Here is a 22,361-nt window from a genome sequence, read left to right as displayed (position 1 = left end):
CATTTGAAGTACCTATTAAAAAAATCCTCAGCATTATAGTGGCAGGTGTTTTTGTCCAGGTTTGAGAGTTTTACATTGTTATATGCCACTACCCTTAGCTTTGTAAGAGTGTTATGCTTGCTTTACTTCAGAAATATGTACACAATCTAAGACGATCACGCACACCCATCCTCAACATCACACCCATTAAACAGGATGAAGAAGTAAAGTTGAAATAGAAACCAGGGCTTTTTGGAGGGGAGGAGGGGGAAGAAGACACCACAAAAACAAACTCAAAGTCTTGTTGACATGACAAAATATCCAAGCAGTAAGACTTCATTAGAACCTTTGTTTTGGTTTGAATGTATTTTGCTGACATCAAACCTTACAGGCCAGAACTCAGCATGGCAAACGGCAGTTCACCATGCTAAAATATCTTCCAATAATATGCAACATATATTCTACTGAAAGAATAATTTAATGGAATCAACTAGTTTTGTGGGTATTTATGAAACCTTTGGCAAAAAACTGGGAATTCCATTTCTTCTAAGTAGCAGCATTACCAGTTAAGTTTGAGAACCCAATTGTTTCTATTAAAAAAATACAGCAGATAACTAGTATTTAAGTACAGCATTTACACTCAGTTTGTGAGGCTCTTTTCTTTTAAAGGTTTGGAGTTGGCCAAAATATTAGCACAGGAGAAAACTCAGTTACAGCAGTAGCATGGTTACATACAGGAAGTCAGCTTGGCATTTAACAAAATGGAGTTCAGTTCACAACAGTATACAGTATCTATTCAAAGCAAGTGTCCAACTCCAACATTTGGGTCTTCAAGCAGGAATCCTTCAAGAGAAGAGTAAACAGAGTCTTCTACCATTAAACAAAGGTAGCAATAAGAAGCATTGCTTCCTAAGCCACATGCGTGTCAAGAATGACTACATCAGGGGTTCTCAAACTGTGGGTCGGGACCCCTCAGGGGGTCACGAGTTGTCAGCCTCCACCCCAAACCCTGCTTTGCCTCCAGCATTTATAATGGTGTTAAATATATTTAAAAGTGGTTTTTAATTTATTGGGGGGGGGGGGTCGCACTCAGAGGCTTGCTATGTGAAAGGGGTCACCAGTACAAAAGTTTGAGAACCACTAGACTACATTCTTTTGCTTTGATGTTTAAGGTACAAGTTTGGTAAACATGTTAGCATTTGTGAATGCAAGTTGTTACAGTCTCATTTAAAAAAAAAAAAAGTAAAGTGAATGTAACATTGGCAAGTTACTAAGACTTGGGACACTGAAATAATTTATCCACAGAACAGGTCACACCCTGGGCATTACATGTGCAAGCTTCCTTTCTAGCATGCCTCAACTCTGCCCTGGAAGTCAAACCTCTACCAGCCAGAGGGAAGTTCAGCCTCTCTGCCAATTACTTCTAAATACGACCTTGATTCTTTTTATATGAACACTGCCTGATAACTGGATTGGGACCTTCCAAATTCACATAGGCTACTGAACAGTTTTCAGATGGTGATGACCTGATCAAGGACAACTTTGTATTTGAACCAGCAATCTAGAACATGTTCTGTGGAACTATTATGCACAGGCTTTTAGACGTGTTATACAGCTTGTGGCCATAATATTAAAAGCTAAAAACCTTTTACAGAATAATTTGCCAGTTGCACTGTATTACACACAATTTTTGGCAATTTTAATTTAGAAGATGTCTGTTCTATTTCTAAATTCTGTTATAACATGTCAGATATATAGGGTTATTAGATCCAGTTTTAGTGTTATAGTATTAGTTGGTCAGATTAATATATATTCTCATTTGTGAAAATACACCAGCACAGGTATATGAATGCAAATAAGATCAATTTAATCTACATGAAGACATGCTCTCACTTTCCAGAAGGATACACTTGTTTCCTTTCACTTTCAAATTAGAGGACTGTAGATTTACAAAAGAAAATATTTACAGGTTAAAGTATGTTAAGCAAGACTTGTAAGAATGTTTTCCATGGAGGATATATTTTTCTTGCTTAATTTTCAAAAATAAATAGAGGCTTTCAACTGAAAGCATTTATTTTCCTAGTTATCTGAAGTGGCGTCTAGGGTGGGGGAAAAAATGCTTCAGACTTTTCATAGTCCACTTCGTTACATAAAACATCTCCTGTCCCAATGTTTGCTCAAATCCAAGTGATATTTTCTTCCCATGAAATATGACTGGAGCTTTCATTTTATTTTCAGCAATTCAGTCTGTTTCCATAGCAGCACTGCGGGATTCCTTAGCTACCATGAGTCGCATTAGCTGACTGTGGAATTTCTCAATCTTCTTTACATCTTGAGCCTGGTCTGTTCTGTATAGCAGACACTGTCAAAAGAAAGTTACTGAATGTCAGGTTTTATTTCAAGCTATTTAAATCTGTGATTTATAGTTTCAATATTAATTTCACATATTTCGGACACCAGAAAGCTTACACTATAAAGTGAAAGACTTCAAGGACTCTGATCAGTGCCATCTGTACTGTGTCCCAGACTTGAAAAGGCAATATAAAGCTACCCTTAAACTTCTCCAACTCCTATTACAACAATTTACTCAATTTTTTTTTATATTATATATAAAAAATAAAATCAATCAATTTTCCTTTGGGTCCCCCATATAATGTGTTTGTGTTAACACTGCAAACTCTAATGCCAGGGACTGCTTTCTGTTTGGAAAGTTACAGAGCATACAGTTTGCACTTAGAACTCCACTGTTATAAAGCCTCATTGTAACTTGCAAAATTTTGGGTGCCATAAGGCTAGCATTGAATACAGTACATTATATTCAGTGTTGCATACAGATAAAATTCTAAAGTTATAATCTGTTTAACACTAAAAGAAAACAATCTGGAATAAAATAATACATGCCTACTAAACATTTTTAATATTGACATTCCTTAGAGCACCATGTGTAACATTCTGGATAATAAAAGCAAAGAGTCCTGTGGCACCTTATAGACTAACAGACGTATTGGAGCATCAGCTTTCGTGGGTGATACATGCATCTGAAGAAGTGGGTATTCACCCACAAAAGCTCATGCTCCAATACATCTGTTAGTCTATAAGGTGCCACAGGACTACCCCTTTGATTCTGGATAAACTGTTGTAGTTTACATCCACTCAAAACTCAGATTAATAGTTTGGTCTTTCCCCTTTAGCAGTGTGCTATACAGGTTTACATTCTATTTGAAGTGTGAATATTCTAGCGGTCAGATAAAGTTTAACGAGCTTTCTTCTCTCAGTAACTTGTCTTACAATTATACAAGCACTACTATGCTTTCAAGTATCTTCTACAAAGAAGCACAGACCAGTTGGTTAGCACAAAAACCCTTGAACTACAGTAATTGTTCAATGAAAAATTTAAGCAGGATACAAAAGACTGAGGTTTGATACAGAGAAATGGTGTATTTTAAAACTAAAGGGGGTTTATATGGATTCTCTTTTGCGTAAATTTTCCTGCAAAGGCTAAGGTCTCTTTTCATAATGAGAGGAGTTCTCAATAAAATAAAAACAATCTCAGCAGCAGGCCAAAAGCTGCCCTGTGATGGAAGAAATTATTGTGGTAACACATGAAACAGATTCTTTCCTGTTGTATTCTGTAATCACCAAAGCAGATTTTTTGAACCTGAAATTATTCTCTCCTTGGGTTTCCCCAGCTTAGATCTTCATACTATTAGGGATATACTTATTTTGTCACTAGCAGTGCTAGATTAAGCATTGCTTAGAAGTGAATAAAAGTCAAGATTGTGTGTCTTTGGAATTAGTCCATTGTCTCTATGCTCTATAGGGAAATACCTCCTGATAAGTCTTGAAGGATCAGAGAGCCACTTTGTTGATTAAGATAAGGAGAAGTTCTCTTCATGTGAAGTTTTCCCTCCCCATTGCACATTAAGGACAGAAGTAGGATGCCACTGTCTGATCATCATGATTACATACTAGACACTAGTACTGATACATGGCAAACTGGAATTTTAAATTTACTGCAGCTGGAGGCCACAAATGCTTTTGTTTGCCTAAGAGGCAGCTCATAGATTTGGGGATACCAGCTGAAACAGCAGGTGACTTGGAATACAGCCAACATTTCTGTCAAGAATGATTAGTTCCCTCTGCCTGTATAGCATGAATACAGCAACAACCCAGCTGTCCAGATTGATTTAGCAAAGGAATAAAAATAGAAAGCTTCAGTCTCCAGGGCTGTCAATACAGCAGCTTTGCCCACATTAAGTTCACATTAAAACTTCTTTAAACTGAGGCATGCAGTACAGAACCTAGTTCAGTCTTTCCACAGGTATACTGCCTCCGCAGAGCCAACAACAGTAAAACTTGCCTTTGTCAGTAAAGTTGACTACACTGACTTGGTGACACAAGCAGATGAGCGTAAAAAGGGGCTGTTTTAAATGCATGTAAGCTCAGGATTCCACTTACCCCAAATTTCCTATTTTGTGGGATTTCTCCCAACAAATCTGTCTTTTCAATTAACAATTCCCCTAATTCAACATCCCTCTGGCCTTCAGAGCCCATCCCTTGTACTGTAATTAGCCATCCACAGATGCCTGACTATTTCTCCTCCACAGTCTGGACTCTGACATGGACCAACTCTTCTAGGAAGAATCTGAACAGACTAGGTGGATTTAGTTTGCCTCATCCCTGAAGAAACAGTATCTTAAAAGGCAAACTACTAGCAATATGTACTATTGGACTGTTACACATGTCCTGTTCTCCCTTCTTTATTGTTCTGTGTGTTGCCCTTTCCTCTTGCTCCTACCCTTCCTTTCCTAAACATCCCTCCAGTGTGTTTGGACAGAAGTCAGCTAGAGGAGACACTAAATACTAAAGCCTTAAAAAAAAAAAAACACTGCTGTATTCTAATTCAGGGGAGGAAAGGTTACAAAAATGTGAGAAATACTCCCAAGAGATGCCACTGAACATATAGCTGGTCATACGGTATGGTCATAAAAGATGCAGGTTCTAACATCAACTTTTGAATTCAGTCCGACATATTGGGGTTATACAGGACATTTGGGTAACAGAAGTAGGCTTAAATTTGAAAGAACTATTGACCCCTCCTTAGAGAACACCTAAGACTGAACAACACTTCCTACCCCCAACTTCTCCCCTGCCTCCCATTGCTCCAGACCTCCGTAATATCCCCTGCAACTCTTGAGTTCAGCTCCTACTGCCCCTCAATCCTTTCCATCCACCTTTTAGTGTCTGCTGCTCCACAATCCCCGTGTCCTGTCTAGCCCCTAAACCAGAGTGACAGCCATTTTACCTGTAGGCATAGCTGTAGTTTAACTGAAAACAGTGAGAAGTGGCAGCCAGCTTTATTAACAGCAGCTTTTCCACATGCAGTTGGGCTGCCATTTCCCTACTGTCTATCTTGCTAGCTTCAGCCCCACTGACAGTAGCAGGAGATGGGGCCACTTTGAGTAAGGGAAATTTTGTGAGTTGGCAGCCTTTCATTATGTTTTCAGACAAGTTAAAACACCCAAAGAAATCACAAGAGTCATGATAAAATTATGAGAGTTGGCAATACTGCATTCATGGAGACCCCTATGAAAAGTGGAGTAGCCAGATACCTAGATAATTTCTCCAAGCTTCTGGGGGTGGGGTTGGGGGGGTGTTGGGCGAAAGCCTCCATGTCTAGAATTTTGTGTTTGTTTGCTGTTTGAAGTTTGTCTTTTCCTTACAATAAAAAAACCTCACGGAAGTATTATAAACATACTCTTCTGAAAGTCTACCTTATTTACATTTTATGCCAACAAACAAACATGTACATTACATATTTAAAAGTTTTAGACTTTCAGGACAGTTCAATACTAGAAATTTTTGCCAATATAACATCCGGAAGGGGTGTGGGGTCTTCTTTTTTGGAGGGGTGGACAACATTTCTATGCTGGCAAAACCCCTAGTGCAGATGGAGTTATAACACCATAAAAGCACTTTTGCCAGTAGAGCTTATTTTACACAAACCAGTGTAAGTTATACTGCCAAAAGCCCTTTTATGGTGGTTTAAGCTGTATGAGGGTTTGCCAGAATAGCTATACCACCAAACCTTTTCTAGCGTAGACCTAACCTTATTCATTTCCCCCCTCTCTGGTAGTGGTTCTTTAGTTTGTGTGGTAATAAGAAAAAACAAAGAAAGGAGTTACCTTTAACTGCAATACTTTTATACAAGCAAAATAAGAATAGCAGCATTTTCAGTTATATCCCTCAAAAGAAACCCAGTAAGTTCCCTTAAAGTTAAATAAGGACCCAATCCTATGCCCCTTGAAATCATTAGCAACTTTGTCTTAGATTCAATGGGTGCAGAATGGGGTACCAAGCTAGCATCAGAGGCTCTCAAACACACACTCAGAGTACAAGAAGCTTGGTGGTTTGAGAAAGTTAGCTTACAGAACCATTTGTATATGAAGTTCTCAATAGCAATTTTTACTCTCAATCAAATTAAATGATAGACTGGCTTAAAATGCAAGCTTGCAGAATCAAGCTCTACAGTCAACATTCTTTACTTACAACTACATCATCTGTTACTTTGATACACAGATTCCCATCACAGTGTCGGTATTTAAGAACCACACGCACCTGAAATGAGAAAACATTTTAGGAATCACTGATAGACAAGGTTTTCACATCACACAAAGATTTTCTAGCATAGACCAACTTAATATTTAAAAAAGTGTTATTTTACATTTCATTCAGTTTGGTCAAGGAAACTACTTGTCAATTCATGATCCATTTCACTTAGCACCCACGCATTACCAAAATGTTTACTGTTTGGTTCCTCAATGCTCAGGAAAGTGTTCATTTCAACAAAAAGTGGGGTTTGCTCACCTGCTGCTTCTCCCCCTCGCCCTTTTTTCCCCAGTAGATTATGTTTAACACAGTACTGTACTTGCTTTTTATTTGCATGGTTGAGCGGTTAGTTCATAACTTTGGTGTTCATAACTGAGGTTCTATGGTTAGAATATCCGCATGGTTATAGCCAAATCAGACTGGGGGGGAGGGGAATAATTTTTTATACACACCACCACTCCCCAGGTGTTCAACATGGAGTCAGGGATTGCTTTGGGTCTGGTATAAGAGAGGCTATGGGGGAAAGGAATGTTACAAGTTTGATACCAAGGATACATCTACACAGCAAAGAAAAATCTGTGGCTAGTCTGTGCCAGCCAGCTCAGGCTGTTTCATTGCTGTGTAGACTTCTGAGCTACAGGACGATCCCATCCCACAGGATCCTAGAGCCCAGGCTCCAGCCCAAGCCCAGAAGCCTACACAACAAGGAAACAGCCCTGTAGCCCGAGCCAGCTGGTACAGGCTAGCCACAGGGTTGGGTTTGTTTTGTTTTTTTTGCTGTGCAGACATTCCCCAAGAGATATAGGTAGGATGGGTGAAGGATTAATTACAACTGGGAATTACCCAGTTACCCATTTGGTTTGTGGGATGGAGATCATTATGGGACTGGCTCAGAAAAGGGACCAGAAATGCTAAGATCATCACATACTTAAGAAGAATTTTTTGCCCTATGTCAGGATTTGTCTCAAACATTGTCACTAACATACAAGGAAAGCTGCCAGGCTCCCCCACTCTGAGGTCTCCAAGAGGCCTGAGGTCAAGAAGACTAGATAGGTAGTGTAATAAGAAACTGGTATGGTCAACTACTTTCTACAACAGTTTTAAGATCAAATGGTCCTTGTTGCAAGCCAAATAATCCATGGCATCTGCAATACATTTAGTGATATCTTCAGGGAACAAGGAGGACTTCATAAAGGGGAAATAATTTTATAGGAGACCAATTAAAACTGTTGAGACATCCCTTCTCTCCCCACTGCCATGTTAGTGGGGACATATACTAAAGAAATCTATGCTTAACTTAAAATGTTCCACTCAACTTTTCAGAGCGATTTTCACATTGGAATGACTTGAAAAATTCACTTTTGCTACTGGCTGTGGTAAGTGTGGAAGGGGTCAGCTCACCATTATGCTATTCATTTCTGCAGTATCTAAACCTTAATATTAAAAAGGTTTTAGCCACTGTGGTAAAGAAATCCTTTCAAATACCAACCAATGAAGTTATCTGAGTTTGAGAGTCTGTGGGCAGATTATTCCAATGCCTCTGCTGTTAATAGTTTTCCCGAGCAGAAACTGATAAGGCTATCTGTTTCAAATCTGCTAAAATCAGAACCCTATAGACAGCAATGAAACCAGAAAGAATTCTCAATTTCACCCTGCTGCTTCTTGGAAAAGAGGGAAGAACTTTGAAGAAATTGCCTTCTCTATGATATCTCCAGCTATTGAGGGCATCTGCCCTCTGATTAAGTCTGTCTGCAGCCTTGGATCCTTTTGGATTCCTCAATGTATTCAATACCCCAAAACCATTTTGACAAAAGAAGTCCACTTCCATCTACATCTGGCCAGAAGACTGTAGTCCATCCTACTGAATGCAGAACTGGCCATGGTGATCCATGCACTTGTGACCTTCAAGTTTGATTTCAACTCATTTCTAGAAATGAAGCCATATACACCCTGAAAAACTTCCAAATGGTACAGGACACAGCAATCTGGTCATTATTAACATGCAACCCTGGTGCTTCATTCTCTGCAATGGCACCCCATTAAATAAAAAAAGCAGCTCGAAGTCCCCGTAGTCTTAGTTCCTCCTCACAGGACTGGCCTTAGTTACTCAAGAGATTGCCTCTCCCTCAACTATGACAGCTACGTTCCTATTTTTAATTTCTAAATACTTTTGAGGCACTCTGATACTACAGTGATGTGTTCCATGTGATTACTTAGATGAGATGGAGGGACAGAATAGCAGAGATTATTAGAACAGCCAAAGGAGGACACCCCCCACATAGCAAAGCAGTGAAAAAACTCCTCATCCTTGCAGAAGTCAGGTGGTTCTGGGATATATGGGAGAAGATAACTGCTTCTTTCCAGAAGCCAAAAGGACAGCTGAGTGGGTAGGAAGGTAGTTGCAAATAAACTTATCAGACACTTACTAGTCAGTGAGAGACTCCTGAGCAAGGTTCAGGAACAGCATCTCAGAAGAACCCCAGCACGCTCTCCTACACAAGTACTAGTATAAACAGATTTTTACCAGGACCTCACTGGCTCTCCTCCACCACGAGCTTCCAAATCAGCCTCTGGCCGGTAGGTGTCCAGTAAGTTTTGTAAATCCTGACTATCGACATTGAAATAATCTTAAAAACCAGATAATCATTTGTTCTGGCACAAGATAATTCCTGAAGAAATTTTGGAAAATAAGGGTAAAATCCAAGTACCCAAAGCAGTTAGTTTCTTGTTTATGAAGATATCCTTTAAACAGGTTTAACCCAGTATGCAATATTATGCAAGACGACATTTGCATATAATGGAACTTAGCAATTACTATCCTCCTTTTCTTTTCAAGAGAAGGAATCTAAAACTGGAGCTATACGGGCCTTAGTATACCCACAAGACAAAAATATTTAATCCCAGCCAACCTTCAAACATATTCTCCATCGGACTGAATTCCTATTTTACAACACAGCCATACTGCCAAGTAAGCAAATGCACAACACATTTAAATAAGTTGCCATCTCTTTGCATACATAGGTCACTATAATAACTTTTGAAATGTTTCCCACAAACCACTTTCAGCATTTGCCGAATCAAATCTTAAATGCCTGCTTACTGAAAAGAATGCTTTAATGTATCAGTTACCAATTAGCATAAAAGATTTTTTTTTAACTCCTTTCTTTCCTCCCTGCCATTGAACCCCTCCCCCCCCAAAGAATATTAGCATAGACCTTGAAAAATCCACTCATCCATAACAAGTAGGAAGCTTTCCTGGCAAGTGCCATCAACTTCCGCAGAATTTAAAAGAATTATATTTCTAGTTCTTATAGTTCTAGATAACCTTCCAAATTATAACTAAATGTAAGACAATGCAATGCTATTTTCCTATGTCTGCAGAGAATAGTTCCAATACCCCTCATGTTGCTCCTAGTTTCACTCTGCTGCCTTGGGAAAGCTAAGACTGACCACCTTTGCAATTCCTATTCAGAACTCTTTGGGAAACAGTTAAACTGACAAGTATCAGGTCAATTTCATACTGCTGTAGCTCAGCAAAGCTGAGCAGAGGCAGACACTGGGGGAGTAGTCAAGCAGAAACTTGACAAGAAGCAAAGTGGGGGCTGACCTGCCCCTGGGAGCTAAAAAAACTGAGGAAACAGGTAAGACAGAGATAATGCCTCCACTACATAAGCAAAGAGCTTGAGGAAGGGGTAGAGTAGGACGGACCCTACCCACTTTCACAGTGAAACACAGCTCTGGAGGGGATGCGAGTGCAGAGGAAAAGGCCTCAGAAGAATGCGCCTTTCCAGCAACCCAAACAGGTTTGGCCAGAGAGGGGGGGTGTAGTAGATTTATTGAACTCCTGCTGGGCTGAGGAGAAGAGAGGAGAAGTAGTGCTGGAATTTAGTTTCACTTGAGCACTGTTCCTGGACAGTAGCTCTTTTCCTCCCCGACCTCACTGTCACCAGGGTATAACTAGGCTTTAGTCCTCCAGACTAGTGTCCAGCAAAATTACAATCCAGGTGTTTAGGGATAGGGACAAATGTATTGTTTGGATGAGTGGAAGAGTACTGTGGTGCATGTATATACAAGGAAAGAGAAAGATGTGACAGAAGAAGGGAGAAAATATGGGGAAGGGAGAACACAATATAGGAAAAGATCAGGAAGAGCAAAAACGACAAACAATAAAAGGAACAACAAGGAAAAAAGCTTGGAATGATGTCAAAGTATGACAAAAGCAAGGGCATTTACATTTAAATTTGCAACATATATTTAACAAGTTGTAATATACACATCAGGGTTTGTGGCTTTGGAGGCCACAGCTACAGGAGCAAGGCAGCATATGTATCGTTCACTCTGGCTCACAGGTTTCAAGTAAATTTTTCCAAGTTCTAAATTAGCAAGTACAAGGGCAATGGCAGAAAAAGCACTGCACACTTTGCCTCCCTTCTTGGGGCACACTAGATCAAACATAACAGTCACCAGCCAAATTCTGGTCAGACTGACATGGTGAATCAATGTTAAAATGGTTAATGCTGCATTTAGTCAGTTATGGTGTCATTGTAGGTGGACATTCCCACTAAGATTTCCATGTAACCCAAATGGAGAAACACTTTCCCTATAAACAAACAGTAGTAACCGTACATAGATTCCACTCTGCTCCACAATCACCCATTCAAAACTCCATTTGAGGCTAGTGCAGTGTCATTGTCATGTGACAGACAATGAAATAGATTGGATTTGATGTAATGCAGCCAATCTAAAAATGAACATTACTTCAATGGAAAATGGAGCTATTGAACTGGTTATAGTATTGCACAGGACTTGCCTATACAACAGCTGCTATTAAAAAAAACTTTGCTACTTTATTGCAATAATATCAACCTTATCTCAAGAAAATAAAAAACATCCTATTCCTAGAAGGCAATAGCAAGAAATTTAATGTAACCATTTCCTTTTTGAAGTATTAATGCCAGATTTAAAATGCAAAAAAGCAGATATACAGAGATATTGGATCTCAACATTAATTTCTCTTTTCAAGAATTAGAGAAAGATTCTCAACCCTGCTCAAAGTGTAGTGAGCAATATATCACTAGAAGGAATTATTCCAATAATTACTTTTGGGAGACCCACACTATTCTAACAGCAGGTGCTGACTAGGAAACTGTTGAGTTTTGAGCTCTGGTCAAGTGTAGTATCCTTCCTGAAGTCACTTCATTTTCCTGAAGAAGTTGCATAACGTGAGTTATACTGCACACAATAATGGCATCCTCTGCATTACTGTGAAGGAACAAACGGGCCAAAAGATGGAGCTGCCATATTGAAATTCACCAAAGCTTCTAACAAAAATAATACATACATTCTGTATTTAAAGCTTTAACATATAAATAGTGTGGCACTGATCCTGAATATGCTATGTTCAAATACCGCTGTCAGACCAGTTGCCAAAACATCAAATATGACTACAGCTACAACATTTAAGAGGGCCAAGCGTGCTATATGACCCATTTTGGCATCAGATGGATTAAATGGTGTGTTGCTACAATAAAAAGGTTTAGTAGAGTAAGTTTTAGTTAATAAATAATTCTTTACCATTTCATTTAACAGTTTGTTACAAAATTAGATTTTGCTTTAAGATAAAATTCTTTGAATATTAGGATATATGTCACAATATTGAAAGACTAAGAGCTAAATATATACAGCTTGACTGAGTGATCATAAATGCCCATATTCTCCATATAGGCAGCCCATTGGGCCGACATGGAGCCCCACTTTAGTCGATGAGGTCTGCCTATGAACAGCCCCATTAAAGGATATGGGTGTAAGGTGGCTCATGATAACCATTCAAGAGTATTTGAAAGTACAAATAATTTCTCCCTTCTCAGTGTTAAGTCTAAGGTAGTATAATTAGAAGTAATGGAGTAAAACTAAGACAAGCGCATTAAGACTATTATGAAACAAAAAAACCTTCCAGATAGTGAGATAGGGGCAAGTCATTGTTATGAAGCTTTGCGCGCAACAGAAGCAAGACCGGCGACTCCAATATCGGAGGAACCAATCCAGCCTCACCTCAGAGTAGGAGGGAGGCCGACACACCAGATCTAGAGCTTTAAGGTTAGGTCTACGCTATCCGCCTGAATTGGTGGGTAGAAATTGATCTCTCGGGGATCAAATTATCACGTCTCGTCGGGACACGACAATCGATCCCTGAATCAACGCTCTTACTCCACCAGCAGAGTAAGCGCCGTCAACCGGGAGCCGCGGAAGTCAATTTTGCCGCCGTCCTCACAGTGGGGTAAGTCGGCTCCGATAGGTCGAATTTGCGTATCTTAAATCGACCCCTCTCCCCAGTGAAGACCTGCCCTAAGAGTTTGTGTGTTTGGAGGAATAAGTAAGACCAGAAGAACCAGTAAGAAGAGCAAACAGCAGACTGCATCGATGGCTTCGTGGCATATCAGCGTCCCGGGCAGATTCACGTCTCATGGATGCTACACGGGTGCCAGGCTGCTTCGGGTGTTAGCTATTCCTGCTACGCCACCTTAGGCGAGTCAGGCTCTTCCCAGCGGCAGACAATTCTGTTGGGAGACCCCGGGCTCTGCTCGGGAACACAGCAAGTGGCTGGCTGGGGGAGGCGCCCACCCAGTCACCCGAACCGGTGTCTCCGGAATCGCTGGGCTCCCAGTCAGCCCAGCCTCCGGCCACTTCTAGGGGAGCTCGCTCGTCCAGGACCCGCAAGGCAGGCGCCTCGCCCGCACAAGCCGGTCTCTAAAGGGGACCGGGACCACCCCCTAGGCGCTCTGCACCCGCCCTCCGTACCTTCATGGGGTCGGCGAGGTAGAGCTTTTCGGCGGCACGGGTGAACTCCTCCCAGGTCTGGTAGTGCGGCATGGCGGGAACAGATCCTGCGGGCCGGCTCAGACTCACTCTCACCACTCAGCACTCCCTCCCTAGCGCACACGCAGCAAGAAGGCGCGGGGGGGGGGGGGGGGGAGCCCTTGTATCGCGCCTCTCTAATGGGTGGCAAGAACAGACTGTCCAATCGCCAAGCACATTATTGAGCGGTCCCCTCCGCTGATAGCGGAAGTGCGGGAACGGGGCGGGTCTATCCGGCTTGCGGAGAGTCGCTGCTCTAGGCTCACGTGTCACAACGCCACTTGCAGGCCTGGCGGGACAGAACTACCCGGGCAGCCTCCTCCTCCCAAAGAGCCCCTCCCGCCTTGCCGCCTGCAGGGGGCAAGCGCATTCATTGGCTACTGCGCCGCCCAATCAGGACGGGAGCTGTTATGCCGATAATAACTGAGGCGTGAAGGCGGCTCCTGACGTCGCAGGTTCTAGTCTCAGGCTGGACGCCGCTGGGGGGCTCAGGTCTGTATCCCTCAGCCCGGCCTCGAAGCTGGTGTATTCTTGCGGGCCCCAGCCCGGGTGAGTGGCAGAGCACGGGTGTGCCGCGGGGTTGGGGCTCAGGCTCGGGGCTCGTGGCTTTGAGTCCCTGCCCTTGGGGCTCCCAGCTGCCGACTCTAGCACCTTCCTGGGGAGCTTCGCAGAGTGGGTGTCTCTATGGCCGCCCCAGCTGCTAGGGTCAGGAGAGTGCGTGAGAATCTGTTCTAGTTCACATCAAACTGTGTTTTCTATCCTCCTTCCTGCAGAAAAAAATCTTGAAACTGTGAAGCAACTCCAGCCCCAGGGCTCAGAAAACAGAAACAGACCAAGTTTTGTTTTGTTTTCGGGGGGGATGCTTGGATCATGATTTTGAAACATTTGGTGTTGGCAAGACTGGGCTCCTATGCAGGTTCATATGCCTTTGGACTCTATATCAGTTTAAAGAAGAACAGGAGTACTTGTGGCACCTTAGAGACTAACAAATTTATTAGAGCATAAGCTTTCGTGGACTACAGCCCACTTCTTCAGTTTAAATGCCTATTGCCTCAGGTTTCTGGCTTAGATTTGAACCCTGGCCTTAAAGAAGGTAGGTTCTGCTCTGGGTGAATGATAACATGGGGGCAAACAGGAGGAAATCCCCGAAGGGATGACATTAAAAAAAAAAAAAATGGCCTCAAAGGAGAGAGGCCTTGCAGAAAGATAGTGAAGGAGCAAGGCTGTGTGGAAAATGGGAAAATGTGGAGGGGGTGAGGGAGGGTGGGCTTGTGGGGAGTGAACATATGAACTGCCATACTGGATCAGACCAAAGGTCCATTTAACCTAGTATCCGGTCTTCATCCACAGAGGATAATGCTAGGTGCCCCAGAGGGAATGAACAGAACAGGTAATCATCCAGGTAATTGCCCAATCCCAGCTTCCTAGTGAGAAGATGAGGGCTGTGAGAAAGCAAGGTCTGTTGAGAACTGAGAACATGGGGCCACAAGAGAGCCAAATCTGGATTTAAACATTGTAGTAACTAGCAAACATGATCACTAAAGTTATATAAACCCTGTGAAACGGAAATGGATTTCTTTTAAAGTTGAATATATTTCAAGTTTTCCCAAGTTGGAAGGCCCCTCGTTAAGCTGGAACTTGGCTATGTGCAGAATAGATTTTTTTTTTTTTTTTTTTTTAAAACACAAATCACTGGGTTTCTCTGTTTAGCTCAGAGACACATCAGCCACAGCTATTTCAAAGGCTTGACTCGCAGCAGACACTGTGTCTCAGGCTTAAACTGAAATTAAAGCTGCTAATTTCAGCAAGAGACTAGATGTTATAGAATTATAGTGCTCCTAGGGACTCCTGTTTTTTTTTTCTAAATTCATTTAACACTGAATAATTTTAATTTAAAAAAGCAAAAAGCAGGAACAATCATTCATGTTTTTCCCTGTTTAATTTTTTAAAAATTTTATTTTTCTTCGGCTTACTGATCTGTGATTGTTACCCCCATAATTGCAGAGGTAGAGACCATGGCCCATCCGATTGTTTCCTTAGACCTGCCCATGTTATAAAGCTCATCTAATTGCCCTTTTAGCACTAACAAACAAGCAAAAATAGTAGCGAGCTATTATCTGCCTTAGGGAGATATACTTAAAACCCAAAACTCCCAGATCTGAATCACAATGGAAGCTGTTATTTCAGGTTACTTATATTGAAATGAACAAACCTCAGTCGTGTGGCCATGTAAACAACTAGGAAAGCAGCTAGCAGTGCGGGTCTACAAATATGAGAGGACAAATTAATCAGAGCAGCTCCAGACTCCACTAATAAAATGAGGAAATGCTAGCTGTGGTTTTGCTGACCATAAAAGGAAGGGTGGGGGGGGGGGAGGGTTGCAAGGGAAAGAGTGGGAGACTTGGCAGGGGAGGAAGAAGGGAAGACTAAGGAGGAATATATTTCTCTGAGTCAGTAAATCAGATTAGTTAGTTGTTATTGTGGAAGAGCCTTTAGTACTTGTGCTGCCACAAGTTAATAAATTGCTACTGTGAATATTATATGTAGTATCTAGGGTGACCAGATGTCCTGATTTTATAGGGACAGTCCCAATTTTGGTATCTTTTTCTTATATAGGCTTCTATTACCCCCCACCCCGTCCTGATTTTTCACACTTGCTATCTGGTCACCCTAGTAGTATCAACAATCCTGGTGGAAAGGGGAGAGAGTATGCAACAGTGAGTGAAGGCAATGTGTAGAATAAAATCTTCAGCCTAATTTTTTCAAAGGTGGCCAGACTTTTGCCTCATTTTCAAGTACTCAACTTCAGATACCTTGGGTCTGACTTTCATAGGTCATGACCAACTCAACTCTAATTGAACAAAGCGGGTGCATTGCTGGGGCCTTAGCAGACTAGACAGTCCAGCCCAGATGGTCTGATTCTCTACTATCTTGCATCTTGTATAGTCCTTGACAGCTCTGCAAAGTGGGTGTAAAAATGCTACCATTTTGATTTGATAGTGTTTTATGCCCACTGAAGAGGTGGTAATGATTACACAAGATGTAAGACAGTAGAAAATAAGGCCAAAAATATGTAACATTCTGCAGTTTAACCTCCCACCAGATTTAGGCCAAAAGTTTCAAAAGTGGCCCTTGATTCTGTGAGCCTCACTTTTTCGGTGCCTGGTGTGCATCACTTTAGGTCTAATTTTCTGGGGTGAAGTCAACTGAACCTGTAAGTGCTCAGTTCCTCTGAAAATCAGGCCCAATTATTTGGGTACCTAAAATCAAAGGTTATTTTTGAAAATTTGAGCCCTGGTGAATGACCTGTTCCAGGTATATAATCTGCCACTTCACTGTGTTGTTTTTAACTTGTTTGGAGGCCAGAGTATTTTCTTGCTGTGTTTGAAACATAGTCATAACTTTGAGCTTGGCAGTTATTTATTTATAAATTATATTTTTGAATGTGTCCAAAACTGCCCAAGTAATCTCCAGTGAGTACAGTGATAGATATGAATCCTAGAATTTTTTCTGTAGGCTGCCTGTCTAGTGAAATGTAATATATATTGAACATTCATGTCTGTTGAGCCAATAATATTTGAGTACTTGGGAATAAAAAAGCAGCTCTATTTAAAAATAAGACACAAGTATTGAACTTCCTTTTCTTTTTTGGCCTCCTTTCTTGAATTGTGTTCTTGTGTACTTTCCATTTGAAAACTTATTCTAATGACTCTGACTCTTCCATCACTGTTAGGAAGTTGTATATGATATGCAGCCTCAGTTTTCCTTTCTCAGTCTCATTTAATGTATCCTAGCTATAGTCTCTTATACCACCTTAGATAATGCCTTTCCTTCCTGGGATTTTGTGCCATGAGAAACTGTGAAGAAATAACGTAAGCACTGGTGTAGCAGAGTGGATCTCACATGTGTTTTTCCCTCAGGCCTTCTCCTTTCATCTAACCTGCATGTGCATGATTAACGATGTCTCTTAGAGCAAGCTTCTACATGCCTTGCCACTGCAAGTTCAGCTCTGTATAGTTATATTTCTGTATCTGAATTCCACATGGTGCGTTCTTTGTTTTATGTCTACCACCTTCCTTGTCATATGTAAAATGTTGGGGAAAAAAAGTAGAAAAAACCGTATGTCATCACATTTTAGGGTCTGATTCTCAGAGATGCTGAGCTCCCACAGCCCCTACTGACATTAATGGGAATTGCAGATACTCAGCACCTCTGAGGATAAGGCATTTGTTTTCCCGTTTTTCATATTTTATGCTTTTGTCTAGACTAGGTGCCATGATCCCATGTGCAAATATATTTTTCATTCCTGGATAGAGTCCAAATGATTAATTTCTGAAGCTTTGGGGTAGAACTTAATGCTCTTTTCTGTCATTGCTAAAACACTGCTACTAGACCAAGCAGGCTCTTCATTGTACTCTATGTTGTTACATTATGGATGTGAATAGAAACATAGGCCAAACTCTGCTCTTAGTGACACTGTTGTAAATACAGAGTCACTATTTTGTGCATATAATGTTGTAACTTAGAGCAGAATTTGGTCTAGCGTGGCTGATCTCACACCAGGAGTAACGTGAAGTCCATGAAGTTATCTGGGTATAAAAGAGCAGAGAGACTAGAATCCGGCCCAGTGACTTTGGACACCTATAGTACAATGAGGCGCTACTAAGGAAGTTAGAATAAGATAATTATTACAGCCTAGAAACTGGTTCATGTTTAAAGTTGACATTTTCACTTTTGTTCATGATAGGTCCAATCCTGCTCCCATTGAAGTTAATGGCAAAACTCCGGTTGATTTCAATGAGAGCAAATCAGGCTTGGAGATCTCTGTCATAGAAGCCAGTGACCATCCCTTCTGTTCATTTGTGTATACTGTAATGCACCATGGGCTTGAACTGATCTAAATATCAGTCTGGCAAGGCCAGATTTTCAAGGTCTTTAGGTGCCTAAAGATGCAGATAAGCACCTACTGGGATTTTTGAAGTGTCTAAGCATGTTAGGAGGCTAACCTGCTTAGACGCTTTTGAAAATCTCAAAAGACATCTATGAACTTTTAGGCACCTAAATACCTTTGAAAATCTGGCTCACAATCACAAGCAACCCAAGCTCTGTGGTGGTTTATAACATGGACAACCAAACTGTAATTCCTTCATTGCACTGCTTCTGAAGGAACACAGGTATGTGCTGCACCTTTCTATGGGCTGTGTCCTTGAATCACAGTCTTGTCTGAGCAATTACTAAATAGAGACGTTTATTAATTATATTATTAAATAAATAAATTACTGATTTTCACTTCTGTAGCATCCATCACCTGAGAAGCTCTAAGGACTTTTCACCAATAATCATAATGGTCTTACAAGATAATTAAGTATTGCTATAGCCATTTTACAGATGCTGAAATAAGACACAGTGTGGTTGTGACTTTTCCAAGGTCACACAATAAGTTAATTGTAGAGGTAGGAATAGAATTCAGGAGATTTGATTGCCAGCCTTTTGCTCTAACCACTAGACCTTTGTCATTTAATGAGGTGATTTTGCATAATATAATTGCAAGGATTTGTAGGCACATATTTGAATAGCCATTGAAATGTCAAGGGATGTATCACCACAAATGCATTTCAGCCTGCTGTTAACAGAAGTTACTCTTTCACTTTCTGGGCACTGCTCTGAAAATTTTCACGATACCCTGAATGTTTATATCTGTTAGGGAGATATGTCCTTTTCTGTTAAGTGGTGATGGTGCTCAGTTTAATCCCATCAGCGTAATAATTTATTCAAAGTAATGTGCTGTCATACAGGAGACATATGGTCGAGAGCAGAATCTATATTGTCACTACTCTGGCCATGGAGACTGAAAGTGTTATAGCAGTCCTAGAATTGGTCTGCAGGGAAAAGAACAGCATCTGGCTGCCAGCTCACGAAGCAGCAATTGTGCCGCTTTTCAAACAGTCAGATGTTGTTAGTATTAACTACTTGTAGATTTCATATCACCGTTCAGTGGAATTTCTGAGCTTACGGAGGATAGGGCCAGATCATCAGCTTGTGTAAATGGGAGATGCATTGATCTCTGACATTACTCTGTAAATAGAAGGGACCTTTTACTTGACAGTAAACTACACCTTTGTACCACTAGAGCTATATTGAACTAGACACTGATGTAGTTAAAGCGGCACAACCCCCTGGTGTGGACATGGTTATACCAGTAAAAAGATGCTTATGTGGGTGTAGCTTAAGTTCCTTTATACAGGTATAACTGTGTCCACTCTAGGGGTTGTACCACTTTATAAGGTATGTGTGCGCTGAAGCTGGAAGGAGTAAAGCTAGCATGCTAAAAATAGAAGTGTATCTGCCATGGCAAGACTGGCAGGAGAGTATATAGCTATGGTCTCAGCTGCGATAGTACTCGGGGATGCTAGCCTCTCCTGCTCGCGCCACTACGGCTACATTGCTGTTCTTAGTGTGACAGCATGATAAGCGCTGGTGCAGGTATTTCCCCTCCCTCCCCACTCCCTCTGGGGGCTGGCCCAGACCCCAGCCATGCCCCCCTGAACATTCCTCCATGCCCCCCGCAGAGGGGCATGCCCCACAGATTGGGGACCTCTGGCATAAACCATCTCTTACATAAAGTACATAGCGTAATAAAATTGTTACAGGCTCCTTGCATACTGGTGTAGAAAAGTAGGGCTGGAAGGCACGTCAAGAGGTTATGTTGTCCTTCCCACTGTGCTGAAGCAGGACCAAGTATGCCTAGACCACTCCTGACTGGTGTTAATCTAATCTGTTCTTAAAAACTTCCCGTGGTGGGGATTCCACAACCTGTTCCAATGCTTAACTATCTGTTTCAGAGTGACATTGGTTGTTTAAGATGAAAGAAGCTAGTGCACCTGTGACCTATAAGCTGATCCCAGCTGGGCTTAAAAGAGGGCATCTAGCCCCCACAAGGGAGGAGATTGGCCAAATCAGAGAGTTGGTGGATTAGAGTCTGAGGGAGAGTCAGGAACGGGCTGGTGAGAGCTGCCTGCAGGGCTGATGAGGGGGGTGAAATGGGAGACAATTGTACCGTGGGCCCCTAAAATGTTTGTAATGTCTGTGTAAATAAAATGAAATGTGAGGGTGTGAGGTGTCAATGAATATGATGTACTGAGTCCCCAAACTTCTCTCAATGGGCCTAGTTGCCTGAGAGCCGAGAGAGAGAAACACCAAGCAAGAGCTGCAGGGGTTGGTTGGAAGGAGAGCAGTAATTGAGCTCATGAAGAGCTTGGAGGAAAGCTGTTGGTGAGAACTGACCATAGCTGAAGGGGACCCCTGATGAGCAGAAGGCTTGGGCAGTGTCCTCTAGCAAAATGGAGAAGATCCAGCTTGGTCAGGGGAAGCTGACTCTACAGACAGGAGGGTGGTTGTGGGAGGATGGGGATCCCCTGAGCAGCAGCAGGACTCCTGGGCAGAGTGGAAGAGTGGAATACTGCCAGAGGGGGAGCCCTCAGGGTGAAGACATGAGTGAAGGGCTGAGGGAAGCCTACTCACTCAGGCAGTGTGGCCCTGGACTGGGGGCCAAGGGAACTGAGAACAAAATACTGCTATTGACTCTTGGGTGGGTGACTTGCTGGTGATATTCCTGGGAGAGGGGAATGAGGAAAAACTTGCTGATTGTTTACTGTGGAAATTGGAAAATTAGTTTTACTACAAAGCTTTGAGGGAATTACTGTACTTGTGTATGTGACCTAGGGTGCCTGCAGTAGCCTTCACTGGAAATGTCAAGGTCAGGGCAGGCTGCAAAAGGGAGAGCAGATGCTCCCAAGACTGGTGGGTAACACTGAAGTTAAACTCCCCCAACCAGTCAAAAACTGTGCTTCTGATCCTCCATGCTGGTTATCAAGAAGCCAAACAGAAATCACGCCTTTATTGCATTCCAGTTTGCTGGCTCTCTTCAGCACATACATCCAGTACAGTGAGAAGTTATTTAAAAAACTCTGCTCACATATACAAAATGTTCATCTGACCCCAAAGGGTCAGCCACATTACCAGGTCAGTATAGGTTTGCATCTTATCCAAAATATCATGCTGGCAGCCAATCCTTTAGTGTCTAATACTAAAGGTTTATTATAAAGGAAAAAGTAAGAACAAGAAGAGAGATGTTAAATGGTAAAAATCACATAAAAACAAAGACTTCAAAGTTGTATCAGGTTCCTAGCAGTATTAGTGAGCTTGCTGGCTTGAAAGTCCCTCTGGAACACATCCACAGCTTAGATGAGTCATTCAGTCCTTTGTTCAGAGCTTCATTTGTAGAAAGGCTACTCCAGAGGTAAGAAGCAGGCCTGAAGACAAAATGGAGAAGGTGCAGCTGCCTTTTATAGCCTTTTGCCATGCAGCTTGATTTCCTTTGTTCCAAACACAAGCTGCCCAGCACACGGCCTGGAAGCCTTAGAGTTCTGTTCATAGGCATGCCCCTGCATGCCTTGCTGAGTCATAAGGTGTATCCCTTGCCTTCTCTCAATGGGTCAGTTGTATACCTGATGTTGTATAGCTGATGTCCCTTGATGGTCCTAGCAGGCTAGGCGGTGCTAATGCCAATCTGTCTGGAGGTGTCACCCTGATGCACAGCGTAAGTTTGGAACTACAGACATACCAAACATATAACTTACAATACAAAGGTGATGCTAGGGTTACCATATTTTGTGCCTCCAAATGGAGGACACTCCACAGCCCCCGGCCCCGCCCCCAGCCCCTCCCCAACCCCGCCCCCTCCCCAAAGTCTCCGCCCCCTCCCCTGCTTCCCGCGAATATTTGATTCACGGGAAGCCTGTAGCAGGTAAGGGGCGGTGTGGGGGGAGGAGGCGCGGCCCAGGCTGGCCCCCCGGCGTTTCCAGCCTGGGTCGGCTCGGGCCCTGGGGTGCCGGCCCCGGCCGACCACCCCCGGCGGC

At 42.2% G+C, this 22,361-nt stretch overlaps 1 protein-coding gene and 1 long non-coding RNA gene across 4 annotated transcripts in view; one reads left to right on the top strand and one right to left on the bottom strand.

Moving 5' to 3' along the window:
• Nucleotides 1-241: 241 nt before the first annotated feature.
• Nucleotides 242-13,562, bottom strand: SRP9 (signal recognition particle 9). The gene is made up of 3 exons (XM_034764693.1): nt 13,387-13,562; nt 6,529-6,597; nt 242-2,341 (listed from the first exon to the last, which is right to left on the bottom strand). The coding sequence occupies exons 1-3, from the start codon at nt 13,456-13,458 to the stop codon at nt 2,222-2,224; spliced, it is 261 nt and encodes an 86-aa protein (XP_034620584.1). The 5' UTR covers nt 13,459-13,562; the 3' UTR covers nt 242-2,221.
• Nucleotides 13,563-13,872: 310 nt separating this feature from the next.
• LOC117874508 overlaps nt 13,873-22,361 on the top strand; it is a 49,102-nt gene continuing 40,613 nt past the window's right edge. For all 3 annotated transcript variants that reach the window (XR_004645007.1, XR_004645006.1, XR_004645005.1), the window contains exon 1: nt 13,873-13,992. This is a non-coding gene — a long non-coding RNA (uncharacterized LOC117874508). The remainder of the gene's footprint in view (nt 13,993-22,361) is intronic.

The sequence above is a fragment of the Trachemys scripta genome, chromosome 3, assembly GCF_013100865.1.
Source record: "Trachemys scripta elegans isolate TJP31775 chromosome 3, CAS_Tse_1.0, whole genome shotgun sequence".
Classification (NCBI taxonomy): Eukaryota; Metazoa; Chordata; order Testudines; family Emydidae; genus Trachemys; species Trachemys scripta.
This window is presented reverse-complemented; position numbering and strand designations above follow the sequence as displayed.